At 45.0% G+C, this 17,560-nt stretch overlaps 1 protein-coding gene across 7 annotated transcripts in view; it reads left to right on the top strand.

The window, feature by feature from the left end:
- Positions 1 to 4,688: 4,688 nt before the first annotated feature.
- JADE3 (jade family PHD finger 3) overlaps positions 4,689 to 17,560 on the top strand; it is a 69,522-nt gene continuing 56,650 nt past the window's right edge. For 2 of the 7 annotated variants that reach the window (XM_072849588.1, XM_072849590.1), the window contains exons 1-2: positions 9,731 to 9,808; positions 10,638 to 10,856. In XM_072849588.1, coding sequence (XP_072705689.1) covers positions 10,700 to 10,856 — 157 coding nt within the window. In that variant the 5' untranslated portion in view covers positions 9,731 to 9,808; positions 10,638 to 10,699. Of the gene's footprint in view, positions 4,940 to 5,007; positions 5,138 to 5,540; positions 5,694 to 9,730; positions 9,809 to 10,637; positions 10,857 to 17,560 lie in introns of those variants that run through there. The other 5 variants (XM_072849591.1, XM_072849589.1, XM_072849593.1 and 2 more) reach the window with 3 other exon arrangements.

Below are 17,560 nucleotides of genomic sequence, written 5' to 3'. Positions count from 1 at the left end.
GATCTTCCAAATACATGTGGATTTCCCTCACATCCTTCTGTGAAAACCACTATAGAAAGCTTGTCCTTAAAAGCATCAGGTAAAGTTGATAGATAGGAAATGATGGTGAGGTTAAGAGGCTCTTGAACAGTGTTTAAATGAGTGTCCGACGTTCCCAAATTGCAGAGGCTAAAAGCAATGTGCTATTACAATTTCTACCCAAATGACGAGGCTAAATTTAAGGCTAGGCACCTCTTCAGTACTAGGAGCTCAAAGGATTCGGTGCCTGGATGACAGCGGTATGTATCTCTCTGCTTTTCCAACTTCGTTTTATCACTAGTAGGTAAAGTCCCAGTTCACAGCGTCATGTGAGAATCTCCACTTTCATTTTTAGGTACCTTTGTCCTTGTCATAGTGAAGAAAACTTGAAAAGTGGTGGTTTTGGTTTTTTTTTTTTCCTGTTTGAGCCATTAAACTTTTGTGTCTCAAAAATAAAAAAATTGAAACAAACATTTTGGGAGGGTGGAGAAGGGTGGAGTGACTGTTGACTTGTGATTTCTGAGCACTGAAGGGAGCAGCAGCCTTACTTCATCCTACTTACATGGATGCTGACTGCTGTAGGGAGATTCCCCCAAACTGCACATACAGCACCGTAGAGGCAGCCAACTTTCCAACTCTTTTAGGCAAAATACACAATTTGTTTTCTCGCTAATACACCATAAGATGTATTCTTTAATTCTTTTTTGTTAGGTACTTGCATGTGTTTAAGGTACAGAGACATAATACAGGTAGGTTTTGAAAGCTGCTGGCAGTCCTCTCCATTCTGTGTTACTGTCTTAGAAGAAGAAAGATAAATCAAAGATTTCCCTAAGCACAAAACTTTGAACTTGTCAGATCCTGGGAAGTGAAGCTGGCACATTTTGCTCTAAAAAGAGTAAATGCTTCATGATTGTGGAAGTACTTTTTTTTTTTTGTCTGAATGTGCTGATCTCTTTACAAGGGGAGACCTTCCCCCCCATTTCTCAAGTCCCTCCATAAAAAAAACACTTCAGGGGCTTTTTTTTAAACGGTTCTGGAGATTAAATGGAAGGGCTGTGCTATGACCTGAGGGCATCTTTTGATAGCTGTCCCAACAGGTGCTAAAGGATTGGATTCAGTGTTAGAGGTAAAGACAATCTTTTGAAGCTCTGAGTGCTCTTTGCTTCTATTTCTAATAGTGAGTATCAGAAACATTTTTAGTCACAAGAGGGTTTAAAGACAGCTAGCCATCCTTAGATGAGATTCTGCTTTGCATTTTTTTCCACAGAAGAAACTAAGTTACTCCACGGCGATAATTAACTCTCTTGTTTGCAGGTGGGTGTTTGTGCTTTATGGTAACACTTCAATAATTTTGCTCATTGTGAAAAGAAAATAAGAGAGTTAAGCTCTTCTGTCTCTCGCCAGTAGCTGCCAATGCTTGCTCTGGTTTCAAGGACGTTGTATCAAGGTTTCATCAATGGTAGCTGATCTACTGAAGAAGCGAGTTTGATGCAGCGTCGACACATTTCAAAGAAAGGTGGTATACCAGGCTTTGGTATCTGTGTATTTCTTTTCTTATCAGAGTCAACTAGGATCGCTGCCCATGGAGGCTTCTACATGCAGGCTGGGAATGCTGCAAAGACTTGGAGGTAAGGGGTAGGAATTAACCTCCCAGGCCTTTCTAGTCCTTACTTCCCCCCACTACTCCTCCATGATACTATGGTGTGTTTGTTGTCTTTTACTTCTCTGGCATCTGATCAGAGATAGCAGATTTTGTAGAAAAAATACTTTTTTATTGAAATTCACTGAAATACTTCTAGGTATTTCAATTAGAGATGCTTCTTTTGTGGTTCCAGTCCACGTTAAACTCTGCGTGACCCTACTTCTCAGATGTTAAACATTACTTCAGTGTAACTTTCTTAATACCCTAGTATACTATGGGCAGCCTTTGTACAGCTGAATAATGACTTGGTTCAACTTGAGTATGGTATACATGTATACATTATTTTATCCTGACCATATCTCTTATACTTCTAGTTTCCAGAGCTTTCCTCCCTTAGGAAGACTTCATGTTTGTCCTATATTTTATCAACATGTTAACATCTGGCTTTGTAAATTCTTTATACTCTCTAGGTGCATAAGAGCATCTGTAGTTCATCCTTTCTCGAGAAAATGTGGAAACTGTGTTGCATATGTCTTTAAAAAGAACAACAGTGTACAATCTGCTTCCTATTTATTCATCTTGCTCGGTGTTCCTATAGAAATGCATAGCGAATGTAAATGCAGTGCTGTGTAAATTCTTACCAAACGGTAAATAGTTTGCTAGAAGTTACACAGGATGAGATAATGAAAAATTTATTTGCACACAAAAGCATTCATTGAAATTAGTAGCCCCACGGACTTTCTGCCACAGGTTTTCCCATGTCACCTATCTTTTGGCCCTGAGCCCACCATGTACAGCTGTGGATTTACTGTAGAACTAGAGGTTTGGACGTTGTCTTCTCCTGACATGTGACAGCCAGTGCAGGGGGGTCTGTGTGATTCCAGGCATGGGAAATGAAGATAGCTGTGCAACACCTTTCCCGGGTTGGGCTGCATCTGCTCCTGATGAAGTCATTCATATATAAAGTAATCTGGCAGGAAACTTCTCATAGGAATGTTTCCTTCATTGATGGGAATATACGTTTTTCATTGTCCTTCAGAATGATGGATACTTTAAACACTATATATATATATACACTCTACTAAGCACGTTTCATGGACACACAAAAAATAGAAATTGTTTTAAAATCCAAATGAAGATATTGGTACTTGAAAATGGTTTCTGTTTAGTTTAACTCAATCGGACTTTAAATTCCTTTTATGACTAGAAAACAGGTCTTTTTCTGTAGCGCATGGACTTGGTTTTATCACTCTGAATTATCTTCATTTTGGACTTCAAATCTCTTGTCTAAAAATCAGTATTGCCTGCCGTGCTGCCTGGACCACCTGGTTTGATATAGAGGATTCCACAAGTGGTGGTGGTGGGGGGAGCATTCTTGGTATTTTACTTGATGTTGTGGTTTTCTGAAGCTGCTCAGAGTGTTTTCCTGGCAAGTATATATTAATGAACAGAAGGCAAATGAGGTGGTCGCTGGTGCATGAAGGAAGTCATACGCGTCAGCATTGCTGCTTGGTTGCGGTCTAACTGCATTTGTAGAAAGCTACACTTCATATTACACGCAGGAATATTACCCAGCTATTCAAAAGAAAAAAGCTTGTTGTTTTTTTTTTTTGCATGGAAGTCCTTGCCAGCAGTGATTTCCAGTCAGAAGCCTACGTGGATTCAGTGAAAGCTGACTTGGACAAGTACTTGGAGAAGTGATCTGTTGAGGGTTACTACACAGATGTGTGACATCCTGCTTGGGAAATCTGAGTAATAAGTAGTTGGAGGCTTGCAGAGTACTTGGGGGAAGTATCTTACTGTGGGTGCCCACTTGGGCCAGGAGGAAGTCGATGTGGGGGGCCCGTGACTTGGTAGAGCAGGTGGGAGGCTGTTGAGCTTAGACAGAACATTTGGCCTGAAACAGTGCCTCCTTTCTTACGATACGTTTCACCTCATCTTTCGACTGCTGTCTGGAAACGCTGCAGAAGTGCAGCTGAGGCATGCCAAACTATCCCTGCCATGCTTGCTGGTCATCTCTTCATTCCTTTTCCTTTGTACTCCTCGTTGTTATATTCTTGCTGTTTCTTCTCTGGGCCTGGCCTAGAGAGAAGGGCTGTATCCCAGATTTGAGACCCCAGGTTTGATTTCCTTCTCTGCCGAGTTTCTGTAGCCTTTCCATGCCTGTGTGCATGGAGAATGGGGCTGCAGCAGCTGAAGGGTGTTCTCCAGATCAATCTCTTTGCAGCAGTCCTTCTGGTAAGGAAGGCAAAAGGGGTTTGCAGTGTGTTTGATGCCAAGGGATACTTGGTAATAGCAGTATGGGAAAGGGGTGTGGGCCTAATAACAGAGGCGCTTTGCCAGATTTTTGCCCTTGTTTCCTTTATTCTACCTGGTGCTGCCCACATCTATCAAATGTTGTTTCGGTGGGGAACTCTGTCACGGGCCGAACAATTAACACCGATAGCTGGCTAAAAGCTGCTGTGAGGTGGACTCCATGCCCATCATTTCACAACCTGGGCCGCTTGTGTAAAACGTTCCCCGTTTAGTGCTGGAGCGGGCGGGGATGGGCGTGCGGTGCCCTCGGAAGCTGCAGGAAGGCAGGCGGGATGCGGCGAGGGGGCCGGTCCCCGCTGCCCGTCGCTCAGCCCGAAGCTGGGTCTCGGTAGCCCGTGGCTTCGGGCGCGTGGGCTGGGCGCTGCCGCTCGCTCTTCATCGGCCCGGGGCACCTTGAAGCGAGAAGCCGCCTCTCGCCCCGCTCCGGGCACGGTTGGCTCCCCTCAGCCCTGACGCCCGCCTGAGGGGCCCGGGGCTGAGGCCTTCTCCTCCGGCCCCTTCCCGCCCGCTCGCCCGGACGGGCCGGCTCTGCCGGCGCAGCGGGCAGGAAGGCCCGGCCCGGCCCGGCGCGGCGCGGTCAGGGGGAGAAGGGAAGGGAAGGGGAAGAGGCGGGGCCTGGAGCCCAGCAGTGTCAATAATACAATAGGGCTCTTGTGCGGCCGCCGCCGCCGGAGGAGGAGGAGGAGGAGCGGGGCGGGCGCGGGGCCGGGGCCTGGCTGCGGGCGCGCCGAGCGGCCGGCACGCAGGGCGGGAGCCGCCGGCGGCTACGGGCCCGGGCGGGCGGGCGGAGGCGATGCGCGCCGGCGCGGGACGGCACCAGCAGCCGCCGCAGGAGCAGCAGCCGCGGCGGGAGCGCCAGCCCCAGCCCTGACGGCCGCGGCCGCCCACGCCGGCGAGCAGGGGAGGAGGCGGCGGCGGCGGCGCGCCGGGCCGGGCCGTGCCGTGCCGCGCCGGCGGCGGGAGGTGAGCGCGGCCCGGGCTGCCCGCATGGAGGCGGGGCGGGGGGCGGGCGCCGGGCCGCCGGGGCCGCCGCGCCGGGCCTGTGCGCGGGGGAGGCGCCGGGCCTGCGGCGGGCGGGAGGCGGCGGCGGCGTTTGGCGCCAAGGCCGGGCAGGAGGAGGAGGAAGCAGCGGCGAGCGGGGGCAGGCGGCGGGTCCTGCGGGTACGTGGGGCGCCGGGGGGGGCGCGGAGCCGGGCGGGGGGTGGCAGCCGTGCTGTGCCGCGCCGTGCCTGTGCCGCGCCGGGCGGGCAGCGTCCCCCGGGCGTCCCGGCGGGCCGCCCGTCCGGCGTGGGTGCTGCGGCCCCGGCCGCGTCCGGAGGGAAAAGTTGCGGCGGTTCCCCCGCCCCGCCGGAGTCGGGCCGCCGCTCCGCCCCCGCCCTCGCCGGGCTGTGCCCGCGGGGGGCGGCAGGGGCTGGGCGGCGGCAGCGGCCCCCGGCGAAGCGCCCTTTTGTTCGCCGCAGCCCGGAGAGGCGGCGACCCGCCGGTCCCCGAGCCGGCGGGGCCCTGCGGAGCGCGGCTGGGCGTGGCGGCAGGGCGGGCGGGCGGGCGGGCGAACAGAGAGACGGCCGGGCAGACAGACAGACAGCCGGGCGCTTGTCCGCTGCCGAGCACCGCTCCGCCAGTATGTCGAGGAACTTGCTAGAACTGAGTTTGACAATGAAGCGCTAGCGCAGCCCTCCCGCCGGCCCGGCCCGGCCCGGCCCGGCCCGCCGCCAAGGTAAGTTTTATCCCGGGCAGCGGGCGCGGGTAGAGCCCCAGTGCCCCCGGTGCCTGCAGGGGTAGGAGCGGGAAGGACCCGGCTCCGCTTCTCCACATCGAACCTTCCTCCCTCGCCCGCTGTTTGCTCTGATGCTACTCATCTTTCCGCAAAGGCACGGCTTCGTTTTAGGGAGGTAGCGGCCGGGGATGGAGCAAAAGTAGCACTTGCCAATATTTCTGTCATGATTAACGGGAGAGTTGGGTACAGGGTGTCTTAAAATACGTCTTAATGGGAAGAGTAAAGGCTGCTTTTTCTGGTTTTTAACTGCGGATCTTTTATGGAAAGCATTTATAGTTATTGGAAGAGTTCAGCTATTGTTCACAAATTGTTTTAATGAGTGGCTATGTACTTTAATTAAAATATCACTAAATTAGTGCTATACTTTAAAGCCGTATTTTTTTTCACGTTCAGGAGAAGAGGATGCTGGAGACGGCATCCCGTTGTGATTAAAATACACGAGAAACTTGAAAGCCATTGTGCCTCTGTTAACGTAAAAGAGCCTTTGCAGTAAAACTGAAAGATTAAGAGAACTGTATTTTGTCTTGGTGCATGCAAAATGTTTTATCTGCAGCCAACTTTTTACGTCATGTTGGTGCTTGTTGTGGGCTGTTCTGTAGAGCATCTCGAGCACACCTGCTAATCTCTACAAAGCGAGACCGTATCTTAGCGATGGTTAGAGCTAACCTGAAAATGCGAGAGCCGGTGGGTTTAGAGAGGAAAGGGTGACCTGGATGAAGCCACATTAGCATAACTATCAAGCCTGCCACAGAGTTCCTTAGCAGGACATCAGAAAAGCCTTCACCTGCCCTTACTGAAGGGAGAAAATGCAATTTGAAGTCGTTTTAGTTAAGAAAGTGCTTTTTCAAATTAAAAGCAAGTTAGTGCTGTTAGGATCCAAAGTTTTGGGGGGTTTTTTTGATTGAACTTCTGACCTCTTTCCACACTAGATGTGACATGCCCTGTTTTTAATGCCAAAGAAGAGCAGAAGAAAGCTGTCTTCTGCAAAAGTTGGGCTTTGTATGCAGTAAAAGTCATCACAATAACGAGAGCTGTTTCTATTACCTGTCCTTCATTTGATGTTTCCTCTTTCTAGGTTCCTTTTACAGAACAGGCCTCCCTCCCCCTGCAGGAAAATTCCCCTGAGTTATGTCAGTCAGTGCAACTATGGGGGTTTTTTTAATTTGTTTTATTTACATTATGTACCTGTAGCAGGTACCCACAAAGATCTGCTAGAGAGCTGATGCAGGAGCACATGCAGTGGCGTTTATTGGCAAGGATGTGCGTTCATTTGAGATCTTGTTAAAATCATGAAAATCCGCTGTGAATGTAAAACTCTGGGCTAGGGGATCTCGGTGTAGTGTTAGAATAAACCCAGCTTTTTCCTTCTCTGCGGTTCTGTGGACTTCCTCTCTGTGGCAGAAAATCAGGAAGTTTGCATCTGGGATTTATTGGGATACCTGAGATTGTTGTGGGTTTATTGTTTTGGTTTTTAAAATATGCACAGTTTTCATAGAGCTGGGTGGTTCGCTTACAGAGGAGACTTTACAAATGCTGCTTGGCTACAGCTGAGTATAATTTTTACCTGTACAGCTTTATATATGTACACATAGGCATGCATGCGTGCGGTCGCTGAAGTAGCTACCATGTGCTGAGTGCTGTGGAGCATTTATCCCGAAGAGCTTGCTGCAGCTGGCCTGTGGAGTGTCTTGACTGGTGACCTGAACTCTTGACGGCAGGTGTCTGAGGCCACGGTGACAACGGCTGGGTTTGTAAGACCTGCTGGTGAGAAGTGAAGTTAAACCCTGTATGAGCTGCCTTGAGTTTGAGTTCGAAATCGATACTCCTGCGATGTTCCCCGTGGTCTATTTAGGTAGTTTATTTCCGTCTTTGAAATTAATTTCTGACCATCGTGCCCCAGAGGGTAAGGAGCACAGCATGGTGTCTGTACATTTTCTGTTAGCTTGGCGAGACCTGGGATATATCTGGAGTAGGAATGTGTACCCATTTTTGTAGCACGCCTTTTATGGTCCACGGATGAAAATGTTATATAAACCTCTGTTTCTGTGGTGTGTCTTTCTCCTTTAGTGCCTAGAAGTCTCCTTTAGAAGTTGGTATGTGGATTTGGGGGCTCTTACCTGAACAGGTTTGGTAGTGTAGCATTATGCCCACCCTTCAGAAAATACAGGGCAATCTCATAACAAAGGATGTTGTATTCAACTGAAATTTAAAAGTCAATATTTTGTTAAGTGGGTGTCATTCTCTTGATGCATTTTATAACCAAAAACTTGCTGTTTTGCCTAGATCAGTGGTGGTGTTGCTTTTTGGTTGGTGAATTCTTGCATTATAGACAGAAATGGACTTAGCCAAAAGTTGCCATTTGATCGTGCCAGCTTAATCTCTGCCCCACTCCCACAATTTTTGTGGGAGCTACAGCTAAGGGGACTCAGGGGCTTTAGAATTTCTGGAGAGGGGAACCCTTCCTCTGAAATTGTGTGGCATTTCTCTTTTCTGAAGGTTTGAAGTGCTTGTAACACTTGAGGCTTCATGTAATTGGAGACATAAATGCAATTTTGACATACTTTACTTAAAATGGAAACCAACAAGTTAATAATAGCTCTTATCGGGGATATTTAAGCAATGGAAGCCAACAGATGCTATTTGCATCTTGAAGAGCTGATGTATAAAATCTTATGTCAGGGCTCTGGCAGGTTTTATGCTGGCGGAGGCTGGGTCAGGTGGGAGTGGGAGATGCCAGAGATCTGTAGGGCTTGATGGCACCTCTGAACAGTGAGATAACTAGATGAAATTTTGCATTTTAGCACATAGCTGATTTTAATTTAATGCTGCTAATTAAAATAAAAGAGGGGGAGAGGTGATTTCTTTTATATTTATCCACGTTAAATGTTAAATTACACTGTCACTTTAAAATGAGTTTTCTTTATACTATGTTCTAGCTACGACTGCACATCTGATGTTCAGAACCCCTAAAAAGTGTGTTTATAGATACTATTTTTATTGGTACTTCAATTTATTTCAGCTATAAGGTGGTATATGGCAAAGAAGTTTCAGAAGTGTAATGTGACAGCGCAGGTGTTGACTTCTATGGAGAGATGTCAGACCCACACGTTGCTGGCTCTGCCTTTCCACGTCTGTGTAATTACTAACCACTCCCTGTTTCCCTGGGCTGTTCGCTCTTCCATATTTATTTACTTCCAAGTCGCCCTTCTCTAGATGGCATCCGAACTTTTCCAGCATTTAAGATCTTATTTCAGTGTGTAGGATACCAAGAATTTGGGGATTAGAGCAGTCTGGGACGTGTGATCTTGGGCCTAGTGAAAGCTCCTGCATTTGTAGAGCTGTAATACAAGCTTTACTTGAATTTAAAGAAATGGAAGAGACCCCGAGCTGCGAGCACGGCTGCGGAGGCTCCACTGGCAGGTGTTAAGTCGCCCTGTTCGGAGGAGCAGGAGAAGGTGGGAGGATAAGCTCATGACTGCTGATGCTATGCGTTATAACTTTCTCCTGGATTAAATACTGGGATGCTTGCCTTAGCTTGTTAAACTTTGTTTGAAAACTTTGGAGTGCTTTCCTTCTTTAAAGTACACCTGTTGCAGCATTAGATTACAGAGCTGTGTTTCTTGCTTATTGAATTGAATGCTGAACATAACATATCGTGTCGTTAATGCCTCCTTGTGTTTTAATTAGAGCTGTAGGGAGATGTTAAAAAACAGGTTTATACACATGCCTGACTGGTTGCTAAAATGAATATGCTTGTCACACGGTCTTGAGGGAATTGTGTATTATTCGGCTAATCTACTGTCCAGGGCTTTTTTTTTTTTCCCCCCTTTCTTTTCTTTTTCCTCCCCCCCCCCCCCCCCCCAATCTAAAAAAATCTTGCTGGAATATTTTCTGAGGGTCTGTCATATCTGCTGAAAGCTCCTGACTGTGTGCTAGCCTTTGCTGGTGAAAGGCTCAGGCTCTTGTTCATGTCCTAGAGAGCAGTTTCATGCCTGTGCAAGTGGTTTGATGCCCAGCAAGTCCAACAGCCTCCAAGGGTCAGCGCTGTGCGGTGGGTGAGTAGATGCTGGGATGCCTGGGATCCTCCAAGGGGAGGGGTGGTACCCCGCTTACTGGGCTGCGCAAAGTGAAACAACTGACCGGGAGCATTTATTGCAAATAGTTAATTCTGTGCGACTCTGTTACAAAGTGTTTTCCAAGCTGTGTTCTAAATTTACAGGTAGTTCTTGTTTTGGAGTATGCTGTTGGGTAGATGGTCCAGTAGTGGGAGGAAAACTTCTCTATAGGACATGTCTGTGTGCAAAGTAGCTTTTTACTTGTGATACATAGTTTATCATGTAATCCTGGATGACTGAAATTATTTAAATATGCAAATCAATGACCTGTCTGCTACAAATGTTAGACAAAAGGTTTTTTGCTAAAGATGTTTTGGTTGTTAGATTGATGCAGTTTGGTTGTTAGGTTGATACACTGCTAGGTTGATACAGTAACATGGGTGTTCACCAGCTCTTGAAAATCATGACTAAACTCTGTACTTTCATTCATACCACTTTAAAAATGTGAGTGTTGGTTTAACAGACCAGACATTTTTTAAATAATACTTGCTTTAAAGAGCATGAAGATATTGAGAAAATAATAATTTTTAATGCACAAGTATTTACATCTTCCCTGCATATCAAGCATAGCAGAATAAAATGGCAGTATTTTCTTCCTTGTGCCGCATAGAAAATCTTACGTCTTGAACTGCTGGATACAAAAATGTATAGGAGAAATGTGTATTCTGACAAGGGAGGAAAAAAATGTCCCTAGTGGGATTACTTGCGGTTTTTAATTCTCTTTATTGTTCTGCTTTTAACTGCTTGTATTTCTTTAATATTATTCCAGTGTTGATTTGCAGGCTTTGATACCGAAGTGGCTGTAGAGGACTCATTGTTTGAAATAGTGCCATGTCCCACCCAGCTTTTGGCTTTAATGAAAAGAAAAAAACAAACCAAAAACCTCATGGAGCTAAAATACGCAGTATGCGAGAGAGTTATGGAGACGCACAAGGAAATGGTAGGCTCAGCAATTATCTGGTGAGGAGGAGCCTCAGCAGAAGGAGAGGTAGGAATAATACCTTTCCCACTTTTATTAGTTCTTGCAAGGCAAGAGGAGTAACAAATTTGTACTCCTGTTCCTGCTTTCATGCCAATAGGCTCTTTTCCCAGCAGGTAACTGACTGAAATAGTGATAACAGGTGATTACTCCGCAGTGCAATGTAAACCTTGTTAAATGTTGTTTGATAGGAAGGAGAAGAAATGCTCATGTCAAGCACAGAAAATAGTTTTCTGTGTTTTTTCAAGAACGCAGACTGCTGACTGCTGTTCTGACAAGGGAAAGGTAAAGGTTACTGGTCGTCGGCGTTGCTACGCTTTGATAGCATTAACCTTGTTTGGGGGAGTTCTAGCAACTCTTCAACTTCAGCCTAATTTGAGAGCAGTGTGTTCTTTTACAAAAATCAAATTGACTGTCATTTAAGCAACTGAAAGGCAGATACTTAAACCTGATAATGAAGTTGCAGTCTTCCTTATGTTAACAACATAATCATTTCCAGTGTAGCATGAAATGAGCAATCTTAAGAAGTAAGTGAAGCATTTTGCCTGACAAATTTGAACTTGCAGCTCTGCAACAGAATGTGCTAAGAGTGAGGGAGGAACTAAAAGGTTGATCTTAACACAAGGTGCTTGTTTATGAGCAACAATATTGTAATGGTCATTGGCCTACATAGGAAGTAAAATTCACTCCTCCTTAATGGTATTGATTCTTCTGTGGAAATTATTTTTGAAAAATATTTTGTCTGCCTTACAGAAATTAATTTTCTGCACTTTCTTTGGTTAGCGCTTCTTCACCTTTTTGGGCCAAAAAAGAAAAGAAAAAGGTGAAAAAATCTGTGGGATGAAATAATTCCAAATTTTTGTATGAATAGAAATAATGCAAGATGGTTTTGTGTGCTCTTTGCAACTGGTATCCATCCATTTAGGAGGTTTTGTTTTATTTTTTGTTGTTTTTGTATTTTTTAAGATCTCATACTGTAGTTTCCTGGTGACATTTTGTGAAAATTTTAAAAGTTTTTCTTTATTCAGGTATTTTTCAGATGTTTAAGTATGGTGAAGTTGATAGTAAGCACATTTTTGATCAAAATACATTTTTATACAGCTAGCGTACAAAGAATTTACTTACAGTGGCAATTGAACGAGATTTTGCCAGTGACTAGCAGGTTACATCCATGTATGCTTCTGCATTTCTGATGGAGATCTGACTTGCTCTAATCGAATCTATATGCTTATACAGAGGTGAAATAGCTGTGGTACAACTGTAGTCAAATATAAAGACTCTGGCCTGAGGTCAATGAAAGAGGAGGAGGTTAAAAATTACTTTATGTAACAGTACTTAGTGTATTCTGTCTTTCCTCTATTGCTAAAACCCGAATATATATGGTTCTTTGCTAGATCTGACATGTGGTGTTTTCATTGTTCTTCCTCTATAAATGCCATAAAACTTCGGAAGGTGGGACGTAAGTTATTAGAAAGCTTGCACTCCTGACAATCAGCTCAGTATCAGTCAGAGCCCCGTGACTCCTGTTACATGGATTAATCTGGCTTAAGTGCTGTCTTAGATCCTTTGTTTGGCGTCTTCTGTGTACTTGTTCTAGATTTTCAGAAGCCTCTATATGTAACAGCAAACAGGGATATGCATGAATTTAGGTTGCTAAAGTCTAATATCTTTTGCAGGTGCCATTTCATTCTCTTTTTAAGATTATTGAAATAAATTCTGTTTTCTGTGCGCTTGCTTCTGCATGCGTGACTTCCACGTTTCAAACAGTCCACTCTTCAGGTACGAGTGGGTTAAGAGTTGGAAAAACATCTAAAGTAAATTAAAAAGGGAAAAAAAAAAGCCTTAAATGCACATGACAACTTGAACATGATTTATAGTTCCTACTTATCTCTCCCAGCCATGTCTTTGATGCCCTTGCAGTCTTCTGATGGCTGTCCCTTCTTCTATTTGCCTTGACTTCCCAACTTTTTCCTTGTTATTGGAGAAAACAGCATTTCTAGCGAGTGTCTCGCAGTGTTCTCGGGACCCTATAAATCGGCTAGGTCAAATTAAATTTGTCTCCTGTCCCAGACTGCAGACAGTATGGACTTCCAGATTATTTGCAAACAGCCTGAAAATATTTTGGCAGACCTTTTGGAATTTTTTTGAATAAGGTTTGTGTAGGTTTGCTAGGTCTGATAAAGAGGGGCTTTTCCCTCATCAGTGTTTTTGTGAGGTGAAATTTTTTTGTGGCTGGTACATTTGTGTGGGTTTACATATGTGTATATATAAAAGCGTTATCCACTGAAAAATCAAGTTGTATTTTTTAATATTCATAGAAAATAAAGCATTTGTGATATAACACTTTTTTTCAGTCAACACTTGTATTGATGTGATGAGTATTTTGCTTGTGTATTTAACGAAAACTGCGTTCTTATGCATGCCTGTACATATGTTAAGTTGTGCTTGGTTAAGCAAGTTGAATCTGTGTGTGCTTGGTTAAGCAAGTTGAATCTGTGTGTTTGACTTAAAGTAAATACAATTGCTGATGTGTGTTTTGTACAGATAAGTTATGTTTCAAAAGCAAACTTACTTTTATGTATGAAGAGGAGCTGCTGGAAAAACAAGACAGTGACAAAGCATTGGTTTGATAGAGTAACTTTCAGAACACTTAAAAGTAACCAGGATGCACTTGTTCTCAAATCCTTTTCTAACCATTTTCTACCCTATGACAATATTTTTTTTTTTTTTCAAAAATGCTTTTTTTCTTTCCTCCTTGAAATCATTTTAGGGAATCTGTATTAAGCTCATTCTATCAAAGAAACCTGCTTTTCTAACAATCTGAAGGTGTTGCACTAGTGTAACTCCATTATAGTGATCAGACTAGTCATACACATTTAATTCTGAAGAAGTGGCGTTACTGTCAGCACTTGCACGAGGACTATGGAAGTTGAGCTTGCTTCACTCCCATACCAGACTTCTTTGGCCGTAATAAAGCCTCTTAGGTCTATATTTTAGAGGTTTTCATGCCACGTTAGGGTACTCTGTAGCACCTCTGCCTCTTCATGAGAGCTTTAGTCGGTCAGAATTGCGAGTTTAGCTGCAGGATGGCAATTCTCAAAGGAGAAAAAGCTCAGCTCCTGTGTTTACTTTCTCTGTTGAGCTTTCCACGACTGACAGGATTATAGAAGTTTTTGTGCTTCAGGCAAACAGAAGTGATGTAAAACTCTCAGGGAGCAAACCTATTAAAGCAAGTTGTCTCCCCCCCCGGGTCATTGATGCACTTTGGCGATGTAGCACAGGGGACCTTGGTGCCATTTGTGTGCCCAAAGTGCAGAAAACCCAGCGTGTTGCGAGGGGCAGTGTTACCTGCTGTCCTCCTCAGAACTGGTGGAAGCCCATCCATGCAGATGTGAGTGGCAGTCTCTGTATGTCTAGTTTAACCCCTTGCTAAACAATGTCGAAAGCTTTGCCTCCATAAAGGCAACAGCTTTATATAGTGGAAGTCTTACTTTAATAAACTACAAGAAATCCTAAAGGTCTGTATATTTATAGACAATTTTATTAAAGGTCACATTTTTCCTTTTGACAGTAAGCTCTTCTGTCAGCGGGTGCTTTAAAGGAATAGTTCTCTTGCATTACAACTTGATCTTGCAAACCCCCGCCGCCCTTCCCCAACATATCTGCGTCAGGAAATTTTGAGAAGAAATAAACTCAGTTTCGTTGCTTAGGAGTTCTGCTAGCAAATTCATCAGATAAATGCCTTTCTAATTTCTGGGTTCATTTTGGCATTGACTTTAATTTCTATTGACTCCACCTAGGCCAAAATTTCCCTCCTTGTTTCTTGGAGCTTGTCATGTGTTTTGTCTGACTGAGAGGGAATGGCTTTGGAAAAGGATTAGTTAGTTGACACAGGTTTCTCTTTCATAGCAGTAAAGAAAACCCCAATCCTTTCTGACCATTTAAGATCATCAAGGAAGAATTCATTTTTGGTTGCTGCTGTGGAATTTGCAGCCACAAAGGATGAAGTTGAAGTCTCTTTTACTGTGTTTTTGTGTCTGCTGCTTCATTAATTGTCATTTGATTGTGCTCCAAGCCTTGTGTTATGTGGTCTAAGTGCAAAGCTTAGGTCCTTTATTTGTTTATGGGGTTTCTTTGCAGGGGGAGGTGACAGTTTGAGTGCTGGTTGTGATGATCAGATGTCTGACCAAGAAAGAACAGGGAGCCTTTCCTTATGAAATCTCACAAATACCAATGTCGTGAGTTTGATTAAGGATGTCGAAAGTACTTTAAATCACTGTGACGAGGAAGTGAAGTTAACATTCTGTTACTTTTCTCTTGCCCTTCTTTTTTTCTCTGGGAACTGACTATCATTCAGTTAAATACCGACTAAATGTTTTGATATGAGGTGAGCTGTTTATGGGGGTGATTTTTCTGTGGGCACTGAGACTACTTTCAAGGCCAGGAATAGTCAGTATATCCACACTACTTTAAGTACTCAAATTTGTCATACCCACAGCAGTTGAAACTCGAAAACGCATGTTCTGTAGCCTGTATGAGCGCCTGTGTTGTAAACTGGTGAGCATTACAACTTCGTGTATCCAGAAATGGAGACATGGTCTTTTCTTGACTACTGTCATCCAACTGTGAGATAGCTTTCCTCTTGTAATTCAGACATAAATTATTCTTAATCTTTTCTTTAAACTGACTGATGTCAATCAGTGGTGGGTGGGTTTTTTTGTTTTGTTTTGTTTTTTTCCCCCTACTTGCATTGACCATGATAGGAACAGAGGCTCAGCAGGCTTATTTGTTTTGTAAATGCCGGTGGTGGTTTGAGGGACGAGCTCCTCCTGACACTACCCAGCAATTGGTGGCCGTCCTGCAAGTAAGTGGTCGAAGCTAAACGGCACAACATAGATAGGAAAAGCTTGCACAGACTGGTCTTCCAGCAGAGCGGTGGGGATGGCCACGGGTGCTTGTGAGCCCCAGATAGGCAGCAGCGGAGTCCTGTGAGGGAAAGGGGCCGGGGTTCGGTAGCTGGGGTTGGGAGGGAGGAGGAGATGTTTGGGGCTGAGCCTCAGTGGACAGGGAGGAGGGCTGGGAAGGTGAGGTGCAGAATGAGAGACAGCCTTTGCAGGGGTGGCAACTGCTGAGGCCTTACGCGATGCTGAATGGGATGCCTGAAGAGTGCGTGTGAGGTGAGCAGAGGAGGAAGAAAGGTCCAAGCATGGATCTGATTCCCAGAGGTATCTGTTTACAGGGCTGCAAATCAGCAGTTCAGTCTGCGAGAGAGGAGAGATTTCTGGCGTCGTTCCCTCTTTGGTGTGTGAGCTGGCTGTCCTGAACGTGCTGGGTACTTTGAGTCCCACTGTAAAGACCTTTCCATTTGCTGCGTGGGGAGTTAAAGCCTTATGGGGACTGTTTCAGAGCCAGAGATCTAACCTGAAGGCATCGAAGTGCACAGTTTGGTATTACTTCAGTCTGAAGTCTAAATCTGGCCCTTCGTCTTTTATATGGTCAGTGTGTGGAGGATTCAGCAAGAAACAGTGATGCTGCTTTTAGCATTTGTGACTCTCTTGTGTGTGTGGTGGGGTCATGGGACTTGCTGCAGAGTGTATGAGAATAGCATGGCTGTGCCATCAGAAACATAACATCTGTTACCATAGTTTAGATGTTCTCACACTTGGTGAACCGCTTTATTTTTTTATTTTAAGATCTCCACTAAAGATATCCATAACTGTGCACAAATATAGTTGCATTAAATAATGGAAATTAGCTATGGGAAAAGATGCTTCTAGGTCATCTAGATTATTGCTTCTGAAATGTTCACTTGAGCCTCCCTTCACAACGTAGGATGAAATAGTACTGCCGTTGCTCAGCTTTAGGAAATGCACATGAGCACATCTGTTTAGGACAGGATGTACAAGTCGAATGAGGTGGGTTGACAGTTAAAATCTGACTGGCCAACACATGGCTGTGGCGAATGGCAAGACATGTAGTGTTCTCTTTCCTCAAGGACTGGATTTATTTTTTTTTGGCTTCAGATCCTCATAAATAGCCTGGTTTTGCTGGTCTGTGGCTCACAGCCCCGTTCTCCAGCTCCTGGTAGTAGGTAGCACCAAAATACATTTGTTACTTCTGCCTGTACCCCATTCCAGGCTTCGTGGAGTCAGGAAGCATCCTTCCAGTTTCCAGTACTTTTATCCCAATTTAGCTTTTCTGCTGCAGGCTTCTGCCACTTGCATTTGTTGTCTCTCTCTGCTATGCTCCTCTGCATTGCAATGTGACCTGCCACAGGGAATACTCACTCTTTGGAGAGAGGAGCACCCTGCACCAAGCTGAAGTAATACATCTCCTTAACGTTTTGTCCTGAAAAAGAGGAGCACATATCTGAGCTGGTGTGTGGTAACTGTCCTTGCATGCAGCTATACACTGTAGCATCCCTTGGGGTGTATACATCCCTCAGTCTCTGACGTAGGGAAGAGAGAGCTAAGGGTGGAATAGCTACTTGGGATTGCTTTGCTCTCACCAACACGCAGTGATATGCACATGTACTGTGGCGTAGCTGATGCACAGCATTTGTTGCTCCACAGCAACTTGTCTGTGTGGCTATGTGCAGTCCTCAGTGCAGACAGGCCGAACAAACCGCTTTGTGCAGTCCTCTTCTTTATACTCGGGTCCCATGTGTTGTTGCCTTGCCCTCGGGCCAGTTTGAGAAACGCTGAGCTGGAGCA

Source organism: Ciconia boyciana, chromosome 1, assembly GCF_034638445.1.
Source record: "Ciconia boyciana chromosome 1, ASM3463844v1, whole genome shotgun sequence".
NCBI classification, from domain to species: Eukaryota; Metazoa; Chordata; class Aves; order Ciconiiformes; family Ciconiidae; genus Ciconia; species Ciconia boyciana.
The sequence above is the reverse complement of the archived record's forward strand: the minus strand, read 5'-3'. Positions and strand labels throughout refer to the sequence as shown.